Source organism: Melozone crissalis, unplaced genomic scaffold (genome assembly GCF_028551555.1).
Source record: "Melozone crissalis strain CALT ecotype California unplaced genomic scaffold, PUWL_Pcris_2 ptg000004l_1, whole genome shotgun sequence".
Taxonomy (NCBI): Eukaryota; Metazoa; Chordata; class Aves; order Passeriformes; family Passerellidae; genus Melozone; species Melozone crissalis.
In genome coordinates this window covers 4,944,752-4,963,501 of record NW_026535782.1, presented here as the reverse complement: position 1 = coordinate 4,963,501, position 18,750 = coordinate 4,944,752, and the positions used below count along the sequence as shown (strand labels likewise).

Here is an 18,750-nt window from a genome sequence, read left to right as displayed (position 1 = left end):
CCTAACACAGTGTTTGGATGTTGATATTTGCAGTGCAACCCAGTTCAGGTGGATTCAGAAGGGAGAAGAGCTGGAGAAGCAGAGCTGGGCAATCGATCACGTGTACATTGGGGAAGCGTGCCCAAAGCTCTGCAGTGGCCACGGGTACTGCACGACTGGAGCCATCTGCATCTGTGATGAAGGATTCCAAGGTTCCATTTCTTCATTTCTCTCTGTACATCCACTACAGTCTAGTCTAGCTCAAAATTAAACAAAAAGACTAAGTGAGGTATCATGTCCAAATTCGTCACTGGAATGTCTGAGTAACAAATCCAAAATTAATAATTTGTCAGGGCTCCAAATTACAGCTTTTCCCCCTCCTTACTCTTTCTACATTGAGCCAGCAGTCTCTCCCACCTGGCATTGTATGGAAAGTCCACCCATCCCTCATTGAAGGCAGAACATGGCTGCTCGATTACCCAGAATTGGCTTCCACCCCACATTCCTTCCAAGGGTGCATCCCAGAGGATGTGCAAATGGGATCCAGATGTTGGTGACTGGCATCTGTAAGGGACTCTGTGCCCCATCAGGACAGAGTGTTCTGCTCTAAGCCCTCAGTGCAGCTAAGCACATGCCTAATGGTACCTGAGTGCCCTTGGTAAGCTCTAAGTGCTTTATGGGAGTGGAGCCAGTGTTTAATGTCTTCCAGGAGAGCCTCATAACTGTATAAGATCAGATCCCTTCTGAGTTTTTAGACATTTTTGCCTTCAACCCACAATTTGAGGTTTCTTCTATTGGCATCAGTGCAAAACAGGAGAAACTGTATTGCAGTTATTGAAGTTATACTGCTGTAAAAATTAGACTCACAGCCTCAATTTTGTAAAAATGACTGCTGTATATCAATGTGCACATTGTTAATGAATCTGCTGAAATATATTCAGGCTGTCCTCACACTGAATATTGAGTCACAACCTTGAAAAGAATTACAATGACCTGTAACTCAATTTTCTCCATTCTTTCTATTTTTTGCATGTTTTACAACTTCATTGTGTCATTTTTAGGTGATGACTGCTCTGTTTTTAGCCATGATCTGCCAAGTTATATTAAAGATAATTTTGAGTCTGAAAGAGTCACTGAAATAAACTGGGAAACCATTCAGGGGGGAGTGATAGGGAATGGATGTGGACAGCTGGCACCCTATGCCCATGGAGATTCACTCTACTTTAACGGATGTCAAGTAAGACAAGCTGTGACCAAGCCTCTGGATCTCACCCGAGCAAGGTAATAGTTGAGCCTAAACAGCTCTTCTAACAATTCATGACAAAGGAAACTCTTCACATGTATGTGCAGCCATGTGGCCAGTACAGATGAGGATGGACTGACCTGGCTGTGCCATGCAGTTGGATGTGGCTGGCAGAAAACATTGGGGTTGGCAAAATGCTTTGTGATTTTGATTTGGGAGATGGAGAGTGAGGATGTCAGATGAAAAGGTCAGATGTTTTCATCATGCCAAACAGAGCACTGTCTATGTAAGCCAACACTGACAATGAAGCTGTTGGCACAGACTGGACACCAGACTGCCTGGACCAGGGCCTGATCTGATAAGACAAATCCCATGTTTGTATGTGCCTCCACAATGGTTATGACTAAAGATGTTATTTAGTAATTACAGGGTCATTTTCTCATTTCAGTTGTCAAATAGAATTATATTCACCTGGCAATGAACGGGAGTAGGTTTTTCATCTATTGAGCCTCTTTGGCCATGGAAAAACAAATGTAAACAGCCTGTGCTGGCTTTTAGCAGAGTGACAGCTTTCAGGACTGGTTTATCTTGTCCAAAGCAAGATTAGAAACAGGATGAATTGGCCAATGGGCCAGATATAATCAGGCTCTTCTCTTCTTACTTGAACACCTGGGTAGAATATTATATACATATATATTTAGGCACTTTCTTATATTCAACCTTTATTTGTCCTTTTTAAACTTCTCATGCACTCATTTACATGTTTGCATTTTTATCCATCTCAGTTTTGTGCAGATATATTGCAAAATTGGATCTTGCCTTCAACAATATATTATACATAGTAAACTATTATTTTGAAAGGGGAGCTGTGTTTTAAAGATGTAAGAACAGTTTATTTTGCATGTTAAAGTAATGATTCTTTAAAATACTACAAGTTTGGATAAGGTAACTACAGTAAACCTAAAAATGCTATTGTTCCCATTTGAATAATCTTGCATATTGAAAATACTTTTTCTCTCTGTGTTTTACAGCAAAATCATGTTTGTTTTGCAAATTGGAAGTATTTCACAAACAGACAGTTGCAATACCAATCTGAGTGATCCTAACACTGTAGATAAGGCAGTGCTCCTCCAATACAGTGTAAATAATGGAATTACATGGCAAGTAATTGCACAGCATCAGCCAAAGGACTTTATACAAGCCCAAAGAGTGTCTTATAACGTTCCCTTGTGAGTACCCAGTCACATTTCATTACCTCTAAGTGCACATTTCTGCTAAAACGTAACCTATCTTTGCATCACAGTTGAAGAAAATAGGTTGATGAGAGGGTAAACAAAGAAGACTTAAGAGGAAGGTTGATTAAGAAATTCCAGGCTAGTGTTTATCAATGCACTTAAAAGAAAAACAGAAAGAATACTTGTTTTGAAGATAATGGGAAAAAATTCTCCCTACCTGTGTGTATTTTTAAATATTAGTGTGTTTTATATGTACAGTATGTTGATGTTCAGTGACATAGAAATAATTTGACTTTTCTCTCAGCTCTTGTTGGGGGATAGATGGGGAAATGCAGAGCACCAATAGTCTGGAGCTCTGACAGGCTCTGTGTTTGTGTGACAGGGAGGCGCGAATGAAAGGAGTCTTACTGCGCTGGTGGCAGCCCCGTCACAACGGAACAGGTCACGATCAGTGGGCTTTGGACCACGTAGAAGTCGTCCTGTGAGTATCAGCCTCACCTCATCCCACCCCACCTCAGAAAGCACTGAACTTTCTCCAGCATGACATGAGTATTAAGCTCATTAAGAACCATTGTGGCCCAGGGTAATCCTTTCTCAAAGGGAAACCTTTAAAATCCTATCTTTCCTGATGCTCTGCCCTGACTGCAACAGTCAGTAGTTAAGATGGACACAAAGTAAGTGTCACAGCAGGGGGGTGTGTGGAAAAAATCATGGAAAAATGCAGGAGGGAAAGTGGGGCTTTATCACCTCCAAGTATTGCTGTGGTCCTGTAATGCAGCAATGACTATTAAAAAATTATTGTGCTGGGACATAAGAAAGGATATCCTGTTCAACACTGTGCTGCCATTTAAGGCTGATCTATATCCTTTCAAAGATAAAAAAGATTCTTCTGTATTGTTCATTGCACAAAGTAATGTTGTTGTGCCTCTTAAAAATCTGTGTTAGCAACTAATGCCTTATTCATTTCCTTTTTTTAGTAAGAAGGATACTGTTCAGAAACAGGGTTCACTATATCAGGTTCCTATGGTCCGAGCTCTATATTCATCCCCTTGTCAAGATTTTACCAAGTCTGCACCCTCCTGATTCTCCCATTCTTGAGATGGGTTTCGCTGGCAGCTAACCCGTTTTTCCTGTGCTGCACCACGAAGAGATGACCTGCTTTTTCTCTAACAATTTAGTTCCAGTAGAAGTGAAGTGCTAGTGGCTTCCCGGGCAGGAACTCATCGCTGGCAATGGTTGGCAAAGAGAGGCGAGCCCGCTCCATAGATAGGTTCAAACATTCTTTTTATTGAACATTTTAAAAACAAGCAATGGAGAAATTAGGCTTAGATAACCTCCAGACTGTGTAATTATAGCTATGAGGTTTCTGAATTAGCAGAGGCACTGCAAGTAATGTTTTTCAACAGTAGAAAAGTGAATTGTCTGATTGCTAGTTAGTCCTGTTCTCCTTTCCACCAAGAAGCACCAGCTTGCATGGCACTCATATCAACCCCAAACCAAACTGGTCCCAACACTGAGTAACTGTACACCCTCCACTGCTTTTACACACCTTGCTGGGCTCTGCTTCCATAACATTAAGCTTAAAACTGGAAGAACAGAGGAGAGAGATTGATATAATTCCTGGTTTAGTCAATCAATGGCTGTATGATGCTGCATCAGGAAAGATATGGAAGAGTATGAGCCTGCAGGAAGGTCACCATGTTTAGGAAACCATTGAAAGGGGAACTGGTCATTCTGAAATATTCACGAGTCTTTCTACCTTGCAATTAAAAATAAAATTAATGGAAAAAGCATGAAAGAGAAAAATAAATATAATGTTACCCATCAATCCAAGCACTGAATGAGTGGCCATAAGTAGGAATAAAATAGATCTTTAAAAAGTTATTCTGAGGCTGAAATGAGGAGAACTTCTCTGACAATGAGATCTGCCAGGCTGTAGACTAAACACACAAGTTGAGTGGTAACAACAAGTCATGTGAGATATGTTATACTGGAATGGCCATAGCAAGTAACCATATCTTGCCAAGAGAAGGAACCAGGTGGGCACACAGGCCTCCTCCATTTTATTATTTTAGTCCTGTTAAAGAGCTTTAAGAGCTTCTGAAAATTGCCCTAAATATCAGGCTAGAAGCAGAGGGTTTCCGCCCTGTTCAAGTGAGATCTGGTACAATCCACAGAGAAAGACAGACCAAACTGCACTGATTTCTCCCTTACCAAGTCCTGTGAAACACAATGCCATGGCATCTTATTTCCCAAAGGCCAGATGTAGAGTTCCAATCCCTGCTAACTACAACACATGAGACATGCTGCTCTGAGGAGGGCAGAATTCCATGCCATGGTGCATCTGATTCCTATACTGGCATGTGCTCAGACCTGACAGCTGCATTTAACTCCTCTGATTTGCTTGAGTTCTATCTGCACATTGTAATTCATCAAAATAATCTTTAGGTGTCCTCAAATTTATTTGCAAGTAAGCTGCAACTTCCTTATCAAGAAATACTCTCACCTGGGTTTTTCTGTAGCTCTGCTATTTCACTTGGTCACCTCACACTGATCACTTTACCCCCAGCACTTCAGTTTCTTCACCTGTTAAATGATGAAGACACTCAGTCACCTCCATAAAGTGCCTCAGGGTATCAGCAGGGAGCCTGGATCTGTTGGTACTTACCCTAGATGATCCTGCACACACCAGGGCTACCAGGAATCACACTGTGAGTACTAGGGATAGGACTTGGCTTCCATTCTTAATATTCCTTCATTTTCCAAGGAAGGGGACAGAAGCACTGCCTGCTTCTGGGAAGAACAAGCCCCCTTTCCCAGGCACCTCTCCAGCAAGAGGGGAGGAGGCAGAGTCCTCTGGGTGCTCTCCCTTCCCACAAGAGCTCTGTGGGCAATAGCCACCCCAGGGCTGTAGAGAGGCACAGCCTGACCTCGAGCCATTCACCAGGGTTTGCCTCTTCCCATTAATTCTATAGGGAGTCATTGGGGAGTCAGCAGGCTTATTCATCCCAAAGCTGGGATACTTTAGAAAACACCTGTGCCTCCTAAATTGGAAGTAATTTCTGTTGGAACTCTGGCCAAAATTGGAAGTAATTTCTGTTGGAACTCTGGCCTGGTCTCAGAAGGCCATGGACATCTCTAGACAAGAACCCATTTATGGCCCACATCCAACACAGTCTGTATTCAGTCCTCTTACAACCCTGGATGAGACCCCATACACCTCTCCAGAACCATCAAAATTATCCTCACTGGCTCTGGTTTCAGTCCTAGACTCTCAAGTTTGTGATCTGTGTACCCACATTGATGCAACAGGCAAGCCTCAGCCTGTGAGGTGTTGGAGCAAGGAGCCAACCTACACTAGGTTTGGGACATAAATAAATTCCTGCCTTTCCACACATCTCTTCTTGTGTTTTCTTCCTTATCCTGTGGGGTGATAGAGGTCTGATTTTCCCAGCCTGTGTGTTGGCCTGGCTGCCTGCACCCCCAGGTGCACACCCAGGTGCTGTGCCAGCCTTTCCTCAGCCCCCAGGCAAGTGAGCCATGCTCTCCTTGAGCAGGTTCCAGGTGCACACCCAGGTGCTGTGCCAGCCTTTCCTCAGCCCCCAGGCAAGTGAGCCATGCTCTCCTTGAGCAGGTTCCAGGTGCACACCCAGGTGCTGTGCCAGCCTTTCCTCAGCCCTCAGGCAAGTGAGCCATGCTCTCCTTGAGCAGGCTAAGGGCTGCAGGGAAAGCACCTCCAGCAGGCAGAGCTGATCTGTAGGAAGGCAAAGAAAGTAAGGATTTTCTTGATTTTCTTTCCCATCCAAAACAGGGGATGTCTCTGCTCCTCCCTAGAGTGCTCACGCCAGGGGCATGTCTGTGAATATCTGCTTCCATGGCCCAACTCTTCTCAGCAATCCAAAGGCTTGCAGTCAGTTCTGTCCCTAGCTGCCAAGTCATAGTGCAGATACTGCTACAGCTGAAGCACAGCCAGGATCATGACACTGTTCAGTTCAACCAGTTTCTGACTCAAGGGCCACCATCCTCTTACCAGCAAACATGCCTTCAGGATGCCATTTCTTTGATTCCTTTTTGCCCCCCAAAAAATTGCTGTGGGGTAAAAGATCAACCTGCAGATTATACATGGATGCAAAATACCTGGCAATGATAAAAAAGGCCAAAGATGGATGCTTTTGTATCTTACTTAAAATCATTCCACTTATGAATGAACTCTTTGAATCACTCAATAAAAAGCAATATTTTTAAGATTGTGATGCAGCTGCAAATGGTGCTTAAATTGAGCACCTCTTTTAAACAGGTGAAACCAAATACCTGTGTTGACAATGTTATACATTAAATTGAACTTTCCAATTTAACAACAGTCAGTGTCTGTCCTGTTGTGGGGAGAGGAGGCAAGTTGTTAAGTTGTCCAGTCCCTTTTATAATCCAGTGCTGATTATTCCTCATTAGTGCAGCGATTTTTCTCTCCATTTGTAAAGAAAGCTTTGGGCCCAACTCTCATGTGTTCCATGTGGCTCTTCTTAGGATAAAAAAGTATTTTATCCCAGGCTTAAGAAGGAGTGTTTTTCTGTGTCCCTGTACTTCTGCCCTAAGAAGAGCCCATGTCCAATCCTGCATTTCATTTGCACATTGTTTTTCTCTGGAAGCACAGCTCTCAGCCTGACCCCTGCACACACACCTCACACCTCCTTGCATGTGCATCACACAACTGCCATTTCTTTGTGTATAGGGCAGGCCCTTAGGGACATCTCATTAACTTAATTAAATGGCATAGGTACTGAGAAATAAAGGATAGTTATAAGATGAACACTAAGGGTCTGATATTGTTTTCTTTACCCCAAAACTTGTAATGTGATCCAAAGGAATATAAGTTCTGCAAGGAATGCAAGAAATGTTATCCCCTCCTACTATTTTATGGTTAACTGATAGATAACAGAATGAATCCCTTCATAGCCATCACTTCATGCTCTTCATTGTTGAGATATTCTCACATTTTTGGCACAAATGATTTAGTGAGAAGTTAAGTTGCATTTGGTGCAAAGAATGTTTATCTGTATTTTGGAATAATTAAATACAAATTGCATATTCTAGATTTAACAAGAAGTGCTCATGTGGAAAAGCATTTTCATCAGCTTCCTTTTTTTAGTAAAAAGCAAAGATTTGAAAAATGCATTTAAATTAAGTATTAACAAATTTATGATGAACATGAGTAGTTCAAACATTAGGTGACTATCTGAATATTCACAACATTTATGCCAAATTTAAAATGATGCGGTTTGTGCTTCTATTACATTTCTATTATGTTTCTAAAAAGTGCATGCTGAATTTTATAGAAAATAAAAATCTAAACATTGATTTGAAAGCTGAGGAAATAATTTGTTCAATTTTTATTTTCAAAAGAGACGAAAAGTCCTATATTGCCTCTAAACCTCATCAGGGTTTTATGACTAATCACAGTGCTGCATGCATTGAAAGGCATTTTCTAACTTGTGTTGTATTTCATTGTTTGCTGTCATTGGTTTTACACTAGAATAAGGTAAGTACTTTCCCTGAATCAGTATTAAATGTATGTTTCTGTTACAGCTACAGCTCTTTCACAAAGTTTTGTCAATGATGGGTTGGTGGAAAATCATTTATACTCTGAGATGTGCCACATAGCTCTTGAGGGCCCTGATCCTGCACTGCTTCCTCAGGGAGCATTGGGGAAGTTAAATTTAGCAGAAATTGCTCAGTAGACTGTGCCAGTGGGAATAATGTGCAGTGGGAATTTCACCAAGGCTGCAATGGGACTTCTCCACCTGCTTCAGACAGGGTACAGTGAGATCTACCAATGGAGGGCCCCCAGAGCACTGTATGGGCAGCCAAGGGGCAATTCCCACTTTTTTCTGTAATAAATGACCACAGAGATGCAGCCACAGTCAGGCAGTGTATGCCAGTCAATCTGCCATGGCCACACCTGCCCCTTGGACACAGAACCAGAGTCCCCAGGCAGTGCTTACATTCCATGTAACCCAGCTGCTTTGTGCTGCTGCAGATAATGGATACCACTAGCCAGGATAGCTACTGAGCTCAGGGTTCAAGTGTTGTCTCCACCAAAGCCAAAGAATATTTGCCATTGATATGAGCCCTCAGTCAGAGCATGTGACTTTTTCCATTACAGTACCTGCCTAACAAAGCATTTGTAATTCAGCATCAAAATTTACTCCAAACCTAGTCTTAAGGGACATACTTCTGCTGTGTTCTAAGGCTTTTTTCATGTTTAATTTTGTTATTCAAATGTTTTTGTTTCTATTTTGTTCCTGTTTTGTGCCCCATCAATTAAAAACACACAAATAAGGAAAGACATGAGTATTTACTGGGGTTATGTACTGCATATTTTTCACTCAGTTTGGCTTTGTGCCATTTTCATAAACTTTAAATTGCAGCCTTGTAGTTCAAATTGTGCTTTAGGAAACATGCAATAAACATAATGCTCTACTAAACACTAAGAGACTTTAGTCCAGAGAGACTCCTTCTCATAAATTGCTTTATTGTAGGTATTTTTTTGAACACAACCCAGATAGTTTTGTTTTTGCTTTTCTGCATTGGCTGCATATTGCTTTCATCCAACTAGCACAACTCTAGGTACTTCCTTGGAACATTTTTAGGGTTTCCTACCTAAAATCAAGCAGTATTATCTTTTGGTTATTTTTCAGTAGTGCACTCAAAACTGTCCAACAGTTTATACAGCAATCACTCCTGCTAATTGTTTTGGGGTTTTTTTGCTTTGTGCTCGATTGGTAATACACAGATAATTACTTTGGATCTGAACTTCTCTGACTGACTGATGGTTCAGTGAATGCACAGAAAAGACAGAAAGCTCAGCAGGTGCTGACCAGTGCATTACACACTCACAAAGCTGTCTTCAAGTTGCCACTGATTGTGAAAACCACACCTACTCTGATTTTGTGGTGCAATATGATACAATACTGTAATGCATAGGGTATACATATTTACCCATAGAAAGAGTGAAAATCACAGTATTTCTACAGCAGGCATCAAGGTTCTTCTGTGGCATCCAACCAGTAGTTGGATAGTCTGTCTCATGTCAGTGAGGATAACTTTGAACTACATTAATGCAAGTTAAAAAAAAAAACACACTGAGTTCCTGAGAATTTAGACTTCTCTTATTTTTCACACATTGCACTGCTATGGTGCTCAGTGTAAGACATGAATATATGCTTCTTTCTAACACCTTGATCATCGAACACAATTAATATTAATAAAAAATAAGTAGATCCCTTCTACATTACTAGGTAAGCATTTCTTTGTTCCTTTTTTTCAATTCTTTCTTTTCCTTTTTTTCTTTGTTCATTGTTTTAAACATCTTCATCATCCCTTTAAGGTCAGATACAAAATGGTTGGTTATTTGAAGTGAAATAGAGGCCAGGTGCACATAGCAGTGTCCAAAACCAGTCCTGAACATCTCTGCTGAACTTTTGCTGGACATAGGCAGACCAAAGACAAGACAGAAAAGGCTCCTGGGCCAAGGACTGCAGCACAGCACGTACCCCATCTGTCCAAGTCTTGTCCAAGCTGAGGATAGCAAAACCAAGCTCATTCCTAAATTTAACCAGGTCCAGAAATGCGATTTTTTCAGCCAAACACTTTGGCAGGCTCTGTTTGGTCCCATGTACCCAGAGCAAAGAGCAAAGCTGCTCAGAGTTGGGCTGTGCCTTCTCCCAGGCCCATCTGGTGTGCTTTGGCTGCAGAGCAGCCTTCTCCCAGCAGACAGGGGCTCTATCCTCACCTCATGCTCAGCATGCTCTCCTGAGAGGTGGGATGTGCCCGTGAAGGCTCTGGGTCTGAGGAGCCACCCACTTTCCAGGCAATGGGAATTAAAGGCAAGGGAAAATTAAGAACTTCTTCAAGCTTCATGACCAATGGCAGCCACTCAGGAGTGGGTTTGGCGTCATAATTTCCCTCCTGCCTTCATCAGTGAGACAGCTGGCACTGGAGCCAGGGTGACCTTCCACCCTGAGGACTTAAGGACCAGAATGAAAACTGATGTTCAGTCCTGCTTTGCACTTGAGCTACCAAGTGGCATTAAAGTTACATAAACTCACCACTATCAATCCCTCACACAAAACTTACAAATCAGCACAGACCTTTCCTTTTTACTTGAATAAGTCAACATTAACCCCTCTCTCAATTGCCAGATGATCTAGAGCTCTGCCTTACTGTGACAGTGCCAAAAGTTGAGCCAAGTGTACATCTGTTTTCTTTCATTGTCACCAGGAGCTGGTCTTTATTTCATTCTTATATGTACATTCCAGTGTAAAAAAAATTTAAAATTGCACAGCTTGGAAAACTAGTCAGGAAATTACTTGGATTTACTAAGAGGTTTATAATCTAGATTTTGACATGACAACCATTAATAAATTTAGTCAATTGGGTACAAGATTAGTTAATGAAAAGGGCATAATTTTGTTAGACACATTTTTTTAGGTTAAATTAGCATACTACAGCAAAGGTTGGTTGTGGTTGTGGAAAACCAGGTATTTTGCAAAGCATACAATTACTCCTTTTTCCTAAGGGCCATATTCACTAAAAATAAGCTTATGCACTAAAGAGGAAAGTATGACTTACTGCATTATGAGTATTCACTTACTCACAGACAAAACTCACTTTTGAAAACACTCCTTGAAGCCACAAATGGGAGGTTTGTTGACTGCAGGTCTTCACAGATCTGCCCTCTCATGGTTCCTTCTTCCCTCAGTGAGAGAAGTAGAAACCTGCATTAGGTGGGATGGGCCTTGTACTCCAGGTAGGTCTTCCAAACAAGTGTGCCTTCTTAAATTCAGCTGCAGTTGGGCTCTCTTGCTTGGTTTCCTGCCAGACAAGGCATAAGTATCATAAGATTATGCTTATTGCCCAGACCTTCCTTTTGGAAGAGGGTGCATAGGGGAAGGAAACATTAATCTGAATAAAAGTATTGTACTTCACTTTCTATAAGGTAAAAGAAGAAGAAGAAGATAAAGCTTTTCCTCTATTCTCAAGCAGTTAATGATCAAAGAGAGAAGGATAACTGGAGTATAAAACCCCCACAGAGAAATGTTATGAAGTGAAGTTTTAGTGAATCTGGCCCTAGGCTGCACCAGTTTTCATTAGCTGAAAGCTCTTAACCTTTCCCTAAGATAATTTACTGTAAATGAAAGCCAAGTGGGACAGATTCTCAATTGCCTTGTACCTTTGCAGTTAAAGGTGTGCTTCACACCAGTTTGCACAGACTTGAAAAGTCCTGCAAGGACAAAGAATCAGTCCCACTAGCTCACTGCTACAAAAGAATTTACATTACATGTGAAAGAAACTGACACTCTTCTCTTCTTTCACTCTTTGACAGCACTCGCAAACAAAATTACATGATGAATTTTTCACGGCAACATGGGCTCAGGCATTTCTACAACAGAAGACGAAGGTCACTTAGACGATATCCATGAAAAAACGAGAAATTTATTTTTTTTTCCTCCCAACATGTGATGTGTTGCTTTCCATTCTTTAAATCTAGCACTGCATCTGGTATCAGGACTTTTCTGCAACTGGCTTGATGAATAACTGAAAGCCTTTTTCAAGACAGAGTATACACCACTTTTTCGCACTGTGAACTAATGAGAAGTGACTTATTTTCTCATAGGTAAATGTTTTAATGTTAATGTGTCTGTGAAAATTGTGATCTGTTGTAATATCCGTTACAGTGGCAGTATTGGAAGTAAGCAACTAATTCTGTTTAACAGGAAAAAAATGTTTAAGCACAAAGACTTTTCAGATTTTATGTTTATAAAAACCTACATACTAAGTACAGAATTTAACATTCTTTGTCACATAGTTATTTAAGTGCACTGTATTTCAGCTCTGTGTCATTTTATATGATTAAGTTATCATTGTTTGTCCTCTTTGTATTCTCTTCTACAACACGACACATTGGCACTGTATTTACTTGTTTTGTTGTTGTAATATTTTTGCTGCTGATTTTTTGGCTATTTACCTTCTTACAAAATGTATTTAAAAAATCATCTAAGTACCTAATCCAGAAGATAATTGCAAAAGTAGTTGTAAAGGCGTTGATATCCTTCGGTCTTATTCTTTGATATGTCTGTTGGTTAGCATTGTTTTGTGGATAAAAAAAAAGAATGCTTGACATTAAACTTTTTTCTACTACGGATTTGTGGATTAAACCCCAAACAGAAATTCCCAATTCCCTGTCTAAATGTAGTCAGTTCTCTGAAACTGATTTACTTACAGTAACTGCCATTTGGTGTCTGTAGTAATGAAGTGATTTGTAAGCAGTGAATGTTTCATTGTGTTCTCTTTGGTGTTTGTTTCTATTGCGGGTCATGTTTGTATCTTCTGATAAAGTTGTATCTACACCAGCAACGTTATAATGCCCCTATAGCCCTGAACTGTCTATTATCATAAATCAAATGCTTCACTTTATGGTGAACCAAGCTAAAGATCCATGCTTCAATAAAGATAATGTCAACAAAGAATTCTGATGTTAGACTTTTCAAGCCATGTGGGCTTTACATGAAATCATAAACCAAATTCTTCCACTAAATACCTAGATTCCAAAGCAAACATTAATGTTATTTTTAATATTTGGCACATCACACTTAATAGCACTTTGCACAAACAAACAAGTAACACAAACTAAGAGATCTCCCCATCCCACCTATGGGGATAACGCAGCCCTTGGAACAGGTCCTGGTGCAATGAGTGAAACAGGACCACAGAGCAATACGCACTCTCACTTTATCTGCAAACCAAAAAATGCAAACCACCGTTCCCAAGCTCTGAGAACAAGAGTGTGGCACATGAGGAACCTTGCTCCAAACAGACCGAGCTGGCAATTCTTAGAATCACATGAACCATTAAGGTTGGAAAAGACCTTTAACATCAATCCAACTGTTAACCCAGCACTGCCAAGCCCACCACTAAACCATGTCTCTAAGCACATCTACACATCCTTCTAATACCTCCAGGGATGGGGACTCAGCCACTTCTCTGGGCAGCCTGTGCCATGCCTGACAACCCTTTCAGTGAAGAACCTTTTCATTATATATGATCTAAACCTCACCTGGTGCAGCCTGAGGCCATTTCCTCTTGTCCTGTACTTTGCTACTTGAGAGAAGAGACTGCTGCCCACCTCACCACAGCCTTCCTTCAGGTAGTTGTAGAGAGCAATAAAGTCCTGCCTGGGCTTCCTTTTCTTCAGGCTAAACAATCCCAGGTACCAGAGCTTGTCCTCATCAGAGAGAAGTATCATATACACCTGCTGTGCTCTTACACCTTGCACATCTGCTTCTGGCACTATACCTGTCTGAACCAGAATGATGATCCATGTTCAGCTGAACCATGTGTTTAATTTGTAGGAGGTTTTTGACCACAGGTACCTGAGCAGTGCAGAAAAAAAAAAAAGGAAAAAGAAGTTGTTCAGTGACCAACTAGTCAACTCCTTGGCTTGATCAAAATCATGACAGACCTTTGGATGATCTGGAAACTTGCTGCAACATCCAGCCTCCTGCAAACTCACTGTACTGGAGTGCTTTGTGTACTTTCAATTCCTGAAAAAAGATAATGGTTCTTTTCAGAGAAGTAGCAGGAAGACAAAACATGAGGGTAATAAGAATATAACAATTGAATGTTTGGGCAAGTGATTTTAAAATATTGTTATAAGATTTTTGCCCATTGAACAAACAAAACCACAAGATCTAAACATTCCTATTTTTAAGATAACTTTAATTGCTTTAATACGTCAATAGAAGGGTGGTAGTTCAATCTAAAATGCATGTGCAGCTAATGTGCTTCCAGGAAATCAATTTATTTTAAAGATTTAGATACAATGAGGCACTTTGCCTGATTTTTTAGGCAAGAGATCAGCATAGCCAGAGAAGCTGCTTTTCACAGTTGTATTTATTTCCTCTGAAAAATGTAAGCAATCACAACCACAGAGGAATACCACAAAGCATTTTACCCAAACTCTCCACAAACTCTGCACTGGCTTTTCTCTTCCTCACTGGAAGATTCCCAAGTGGTATTATCATCTGCCCTTTCCAGACTCCAGGAAGTTCTTCCTTAGATTTTCTCCAGTCCTACAACATCCCACATAGCATACACAAATGGTACACTTATGTGGGTTTTCATATTTTTCCTCCCATATGGCTGAAAGCAATGAATCATCTGACATTCAACAGCTGTTAAAATAGAAAGGGTGGCACAAAGGATAATCAATATGCTATCAATATGCTAAATCAATCAATAAATATGCTATAAAATGTACTCATAAGTTCATACACTGGTGTAAAACTTTTGCAGACATAACTATGAAAACTGATTTTTAGTACTTTTAGCATGCCTTATAGTCTTCCTTATTTCTCCTATCAGCTGACTAAGCCATGCTCCAGTAGAATAAGGAGAACTTAAGAGAAATGAAACAAAAGTACAGAAAAATGCAACTGACCCACTGGATTTCCTGAAATACACAAAACGTGAAGCTCTCATAATTTTGCCTAAATGTTTTTCTCTCAAGCTTTCCTCATCCAAAGATGATAACATTTTCTTAATGGGAGGAAATGTGCAGAGCACCAATATTTTTGAAGAACCAAATCCAGCTTTGCAAGATCTTGACAATATACAGAAAAGGGTAGTAATTAAATAACACAACAAATACCCTCAAGGACAAGACACTGTCAAAGAACAAGGTACCAGCACACAAATTGGGTAAATACCAGACTAGCCAACAAAACTATAGAAGCAGAATCAACAGCATAAAGCAGTTTTTAAAAATGCCATTTTGCATTGCATCAGGAGAAGTGTTCATGACAAAACACAATAAATATAACTACGTCTGCCAGTGCTGGTAAACTAGACAGCAGTTGGCAGCTGTTGAGCCCTTCACTTAAATGCAGATATAAACAAGTTAGAGAGATTGCAAAGTACTGCAGCAGAAACAAGACCCTTGAACCCATGAGCTTCCAAGTAGAGAGAGTTGTTTAGTCTAAAAAGGAAAACATTTGGAAAGAGATATGACAACATCCATAAACATGGTTCTATGCTTTATTTACTTGCTAACCCTTTAGGGCAAATGTTCCTGGGTGGAAATGCTGCCACAACATCACCTCATCATTTATCTACTACTAGTCAATGGGATTGGTTATTATCAAAGCAGGAAGGCAGTGTGAGGCCCCAGATAAAATCCACTCAGATCAGCTCTGTGACGTTTAACTAGTGACTCAACACAGGAGGAACAGGAACAAGCCAGCTGCAGAGGGGAGCTACCTCCACCCTGAGCTGGCAAGGGAGCCTCAGAATGGAACAAGGCCAGAAAAGAGCTTGCCCATATTCAGCATGGCCCTAAAGAGCTGATTAGGGCTGCTAGCAACCCAGAGCAGCTGAGGCCATGCAACCACTTGCAGTGCTTCTGTGAAGGAGCAGATAAAGCATTCACCACCCAGAGGTGGTGGTTCCTTTGCTGGAAAAAACGAGCATGAGGTAGGAACATTCAAGCATTGTACAGGTGACGTGGATTGATTGTCCAGTGCTCTCTGTTGCTAATGTTTTCTGACTGTTGCCTTTTCTTCCCCATGTTATTCCTGGTTCAGCCAAAGGGCCTGAGCTGGCAGTAAGCCTAAAGATTTAGCTACTGTGTGGCTTATTACAGCAGAGCCTGATGGGGAGAGTTTAGCTGGCACGCAGCAAGGCGAGGCCAAGCAAACACGCCGTTCCAGGAATGGAAGGATACCATACTGGAGGATGATGATAATGCTAGGTTTATAGACAAGCAAATTTCTTAAGCTTCTTTAAAAAAAGAAGAGAATGTGGTTGTGCTTTTGAGCTCTGCTGCTCAGGGGAGGTTTGTGCAAGTTAGAACAAGCAATTCAGAAGTGCAAGTTAGTGGCAAAGAAGCAATGTCAGAAGGCTCAGCTGTTTCCCTGATGGCATGCAGGCCAAAGGCAGAACTCAGGGAGGTACTGGGAAGTCACAGGTTTGACACTTCTGCATTAGGATGATTTTGCTGATACCATGAAGTTGGCTGATAGCCCCAGGTCCCCTTTTCCCTGCACACAGATCATGTGCATACAGGCAGCCCTCTGCTGATACCCTACAGCTCCAGGTGGGCTGGAAACAGCACATGCAAAGCCATCCAACAGGTTTATACTCACAACTGGACACCCAGCTCAGCTGGTTTAAAATCACACCCTTCTCAGGGGAAATTTTAAATTACTTGAGTTCAGCCACTTTCAAGGAACTTCAGTGCAATGAAAGGAAAATGTCCCAATGTTTGGGCCTCTGCTAGAACAACTGTGGTATTATGGATAATAACAAAGCTTGACATGAGTTATGTGTCTGTATAGGATGTGTGTAGCAACTAATTAACAGCAGCAGTTTGAGAACCAAGCCTACTGGCACTGAAATCAGTGGGAAAATTCCTGTTCATCAAATGTGTTTCACTTTACATGGAAATGTTCACCTCAGCCTAACTAATTCTGGTTTGACCTGTCCTAGCACCTGTGTAAGACTCCAATACACAGGGATTTTTCTGCCTTAGAGAGTTGTCTCATTCTCAGGAGACACATGAGGGTAGTTAGGGTGTGGTGGGGAGTGAGCCAGTTGATGGAGCCCCTCTGACCCATTTGGAATGTTTCCTGTGGGAAGTGCATGCCAGTGACCCAGTGGGAAGGGTCAGAACTCTGCCCTCAGCCACCTCCCCTGCCCATAGCCACCACCAGTGGCTGCTGGAGGAAGTTGAGAAATAACCAGCCCAACAGCTGGAGCCCCACTCCAGGCAGTGTGAGTTCTGGATCTGGCCTCTGACAGCACCCCACAGCTTTCCTTATGCCCCTGGAGAGCTGTGGTTCCTGCTGCTCCATCCCCTGGGAGCCAGCTGAGCCCCCAAAGCTCACACTGAGCCCTCTGTCATCACACAGCTCCAGTGCTGTGGATGCACCCTTAACTAATATTCCACAATTACCCTCCACATGAGTGTTTTTACTCTCCTCAATTGTCTATATTGTTTATTCTGTATTAATTTTCCCTCCTTTTTCTTGTCTTGGCCAAAAATCCTCTTTTCATCTTGCTGCTACTGAGTTTAGCACTTCATTAATCCCTGTCCTTGTCCCAGAGCTGAAGAACCACAGCATCTTTTACCATTTTACACAGTGCTGGAAAGAAGCAATAAAAATAATTATTAACTTTTGAGTGCAACATACTAAAATGCACACAAGAAATTAAAACCAGCTTGTATTTAAATGCAGTCATTGACACAATTATTGAACATAATCCTCAGGATTACTGGAACATTCAAGATGCTTTATACCTGAGGGGACTTTTCTAGCAGGAAATCTGTTAATCTGTATTCATTTGAGGATTTCTCTTCTCCTTTCTCCTTGTGCAGGTCTTTCTGTGGTATGTTACTACAATGTGTATTTTACTGGCAACAAAGCACGTCAGAACTCACTACCAGGCCACACCCTCTTAAGTGAATTACACCTGCATTCTAACACAGGCTACAGATTTCCAAGTTCAGGAAATAATTAGCTTTTGGATAAATGCCTGAATCAACAAACATGCTTTACCCAAAGTATCTCCACTTACCCCGTTCTGTGTAAAAATGGCATCCGACATCAGTCCAAATGAAGTCTGATGTATGTGGCATTATCTATTACTGCAATTTTCCAACTAAATGCCTTTCTGTTACAGCCTGTTTTGAGTAAACAAACCTCATATTTAAAAGGAACTTTAGAAATGTTTTGACCTTGAAATTTCTCAGTTTGACAATACTGAAATTTAAAGCACTGTATTTCACCTTGAATCCATTATCCATTTAAATTTTATTTAAGTTACTCTTACATTCTTACAAGGGCTACCATGTCAAGGAACTTCAGTGACAGTAAAAAAATAATTTTAAGATTTTCAAAGAATACTGTCCTGTACACATCAGTTTCACAAATTTTGTCATGCTCTCAGTGCATAAGTTTCAAAGTTGGAAAAAAACCCCAAACTTCTACAAACTCTGTGTACAAACCCAAATCTAGGAAGAGGGAAAACATTTTTGTCTTGGGTGAGAGCAAGCTATCATGATAGAAAACATGATAAACCAAGGAGTTGGAGATGAGATCTATGAAGGCATTTTACTACTAATTCCTGCATATTCACAATGAAATTCAAATGTATGTATTCTTTGCGGCCCTGAAGAAATGAAAAACCACACCCAGATGTATATTTGGAAAAAATTTGAGCAGTTCGGCTGGTCAGACA

The 18,750-nt window shown here is 41.0% G+C and overlaps 1 protein-coding gene across 2 annotated transcripts in view; it reads left to right on the top strand.

Annotated features, from left to right (window-relative positions):
- Nucleotides 1-13,000, top strand: part of RELN (reelin) — a 286,045-nt gene extending 273,045 nt beyond the window's left edge. Inside the window, exons 60-65 of one of the 2 annotated variants that reach the window (XM_054280902.1) lie at nucleotides 34-191; nucleotides 1,041-1,260; nucleotides 2,254-2,451; nucleotides 2,840-2,938; nucleotides 7,858-7,993; nucleotides 11,840-11,925. In XM_054280902.1, the coding sequence (XP_054136877.1) occupies nucleotides 34-191; nucleotides 1,041-1,260; nucleotides 2,254-2,451; nucleotides 2,840-2,938; nucleotides 7,858-7,987 (805 nt within the window). In that variant the 3' untranslated portion in view covers nucleotides 7,988-7,993; nucleotides 11,840-11,925. Of the gene's footprint in view, nucleotides 1-33; nucleotides 192-1,040; nucleotides 1,261-2,253; nucleotides 2,452-2,839; nucleotides 2,939-7,857; nucleotides 7,994-11,839 lie in introns of both variants that reach the window. The other variant, XM_054280910.1, reaches the window with a different exon arrangement.
- Nucleotides 13,001-18,750: the final 5,750 nt, after the last annotated feature.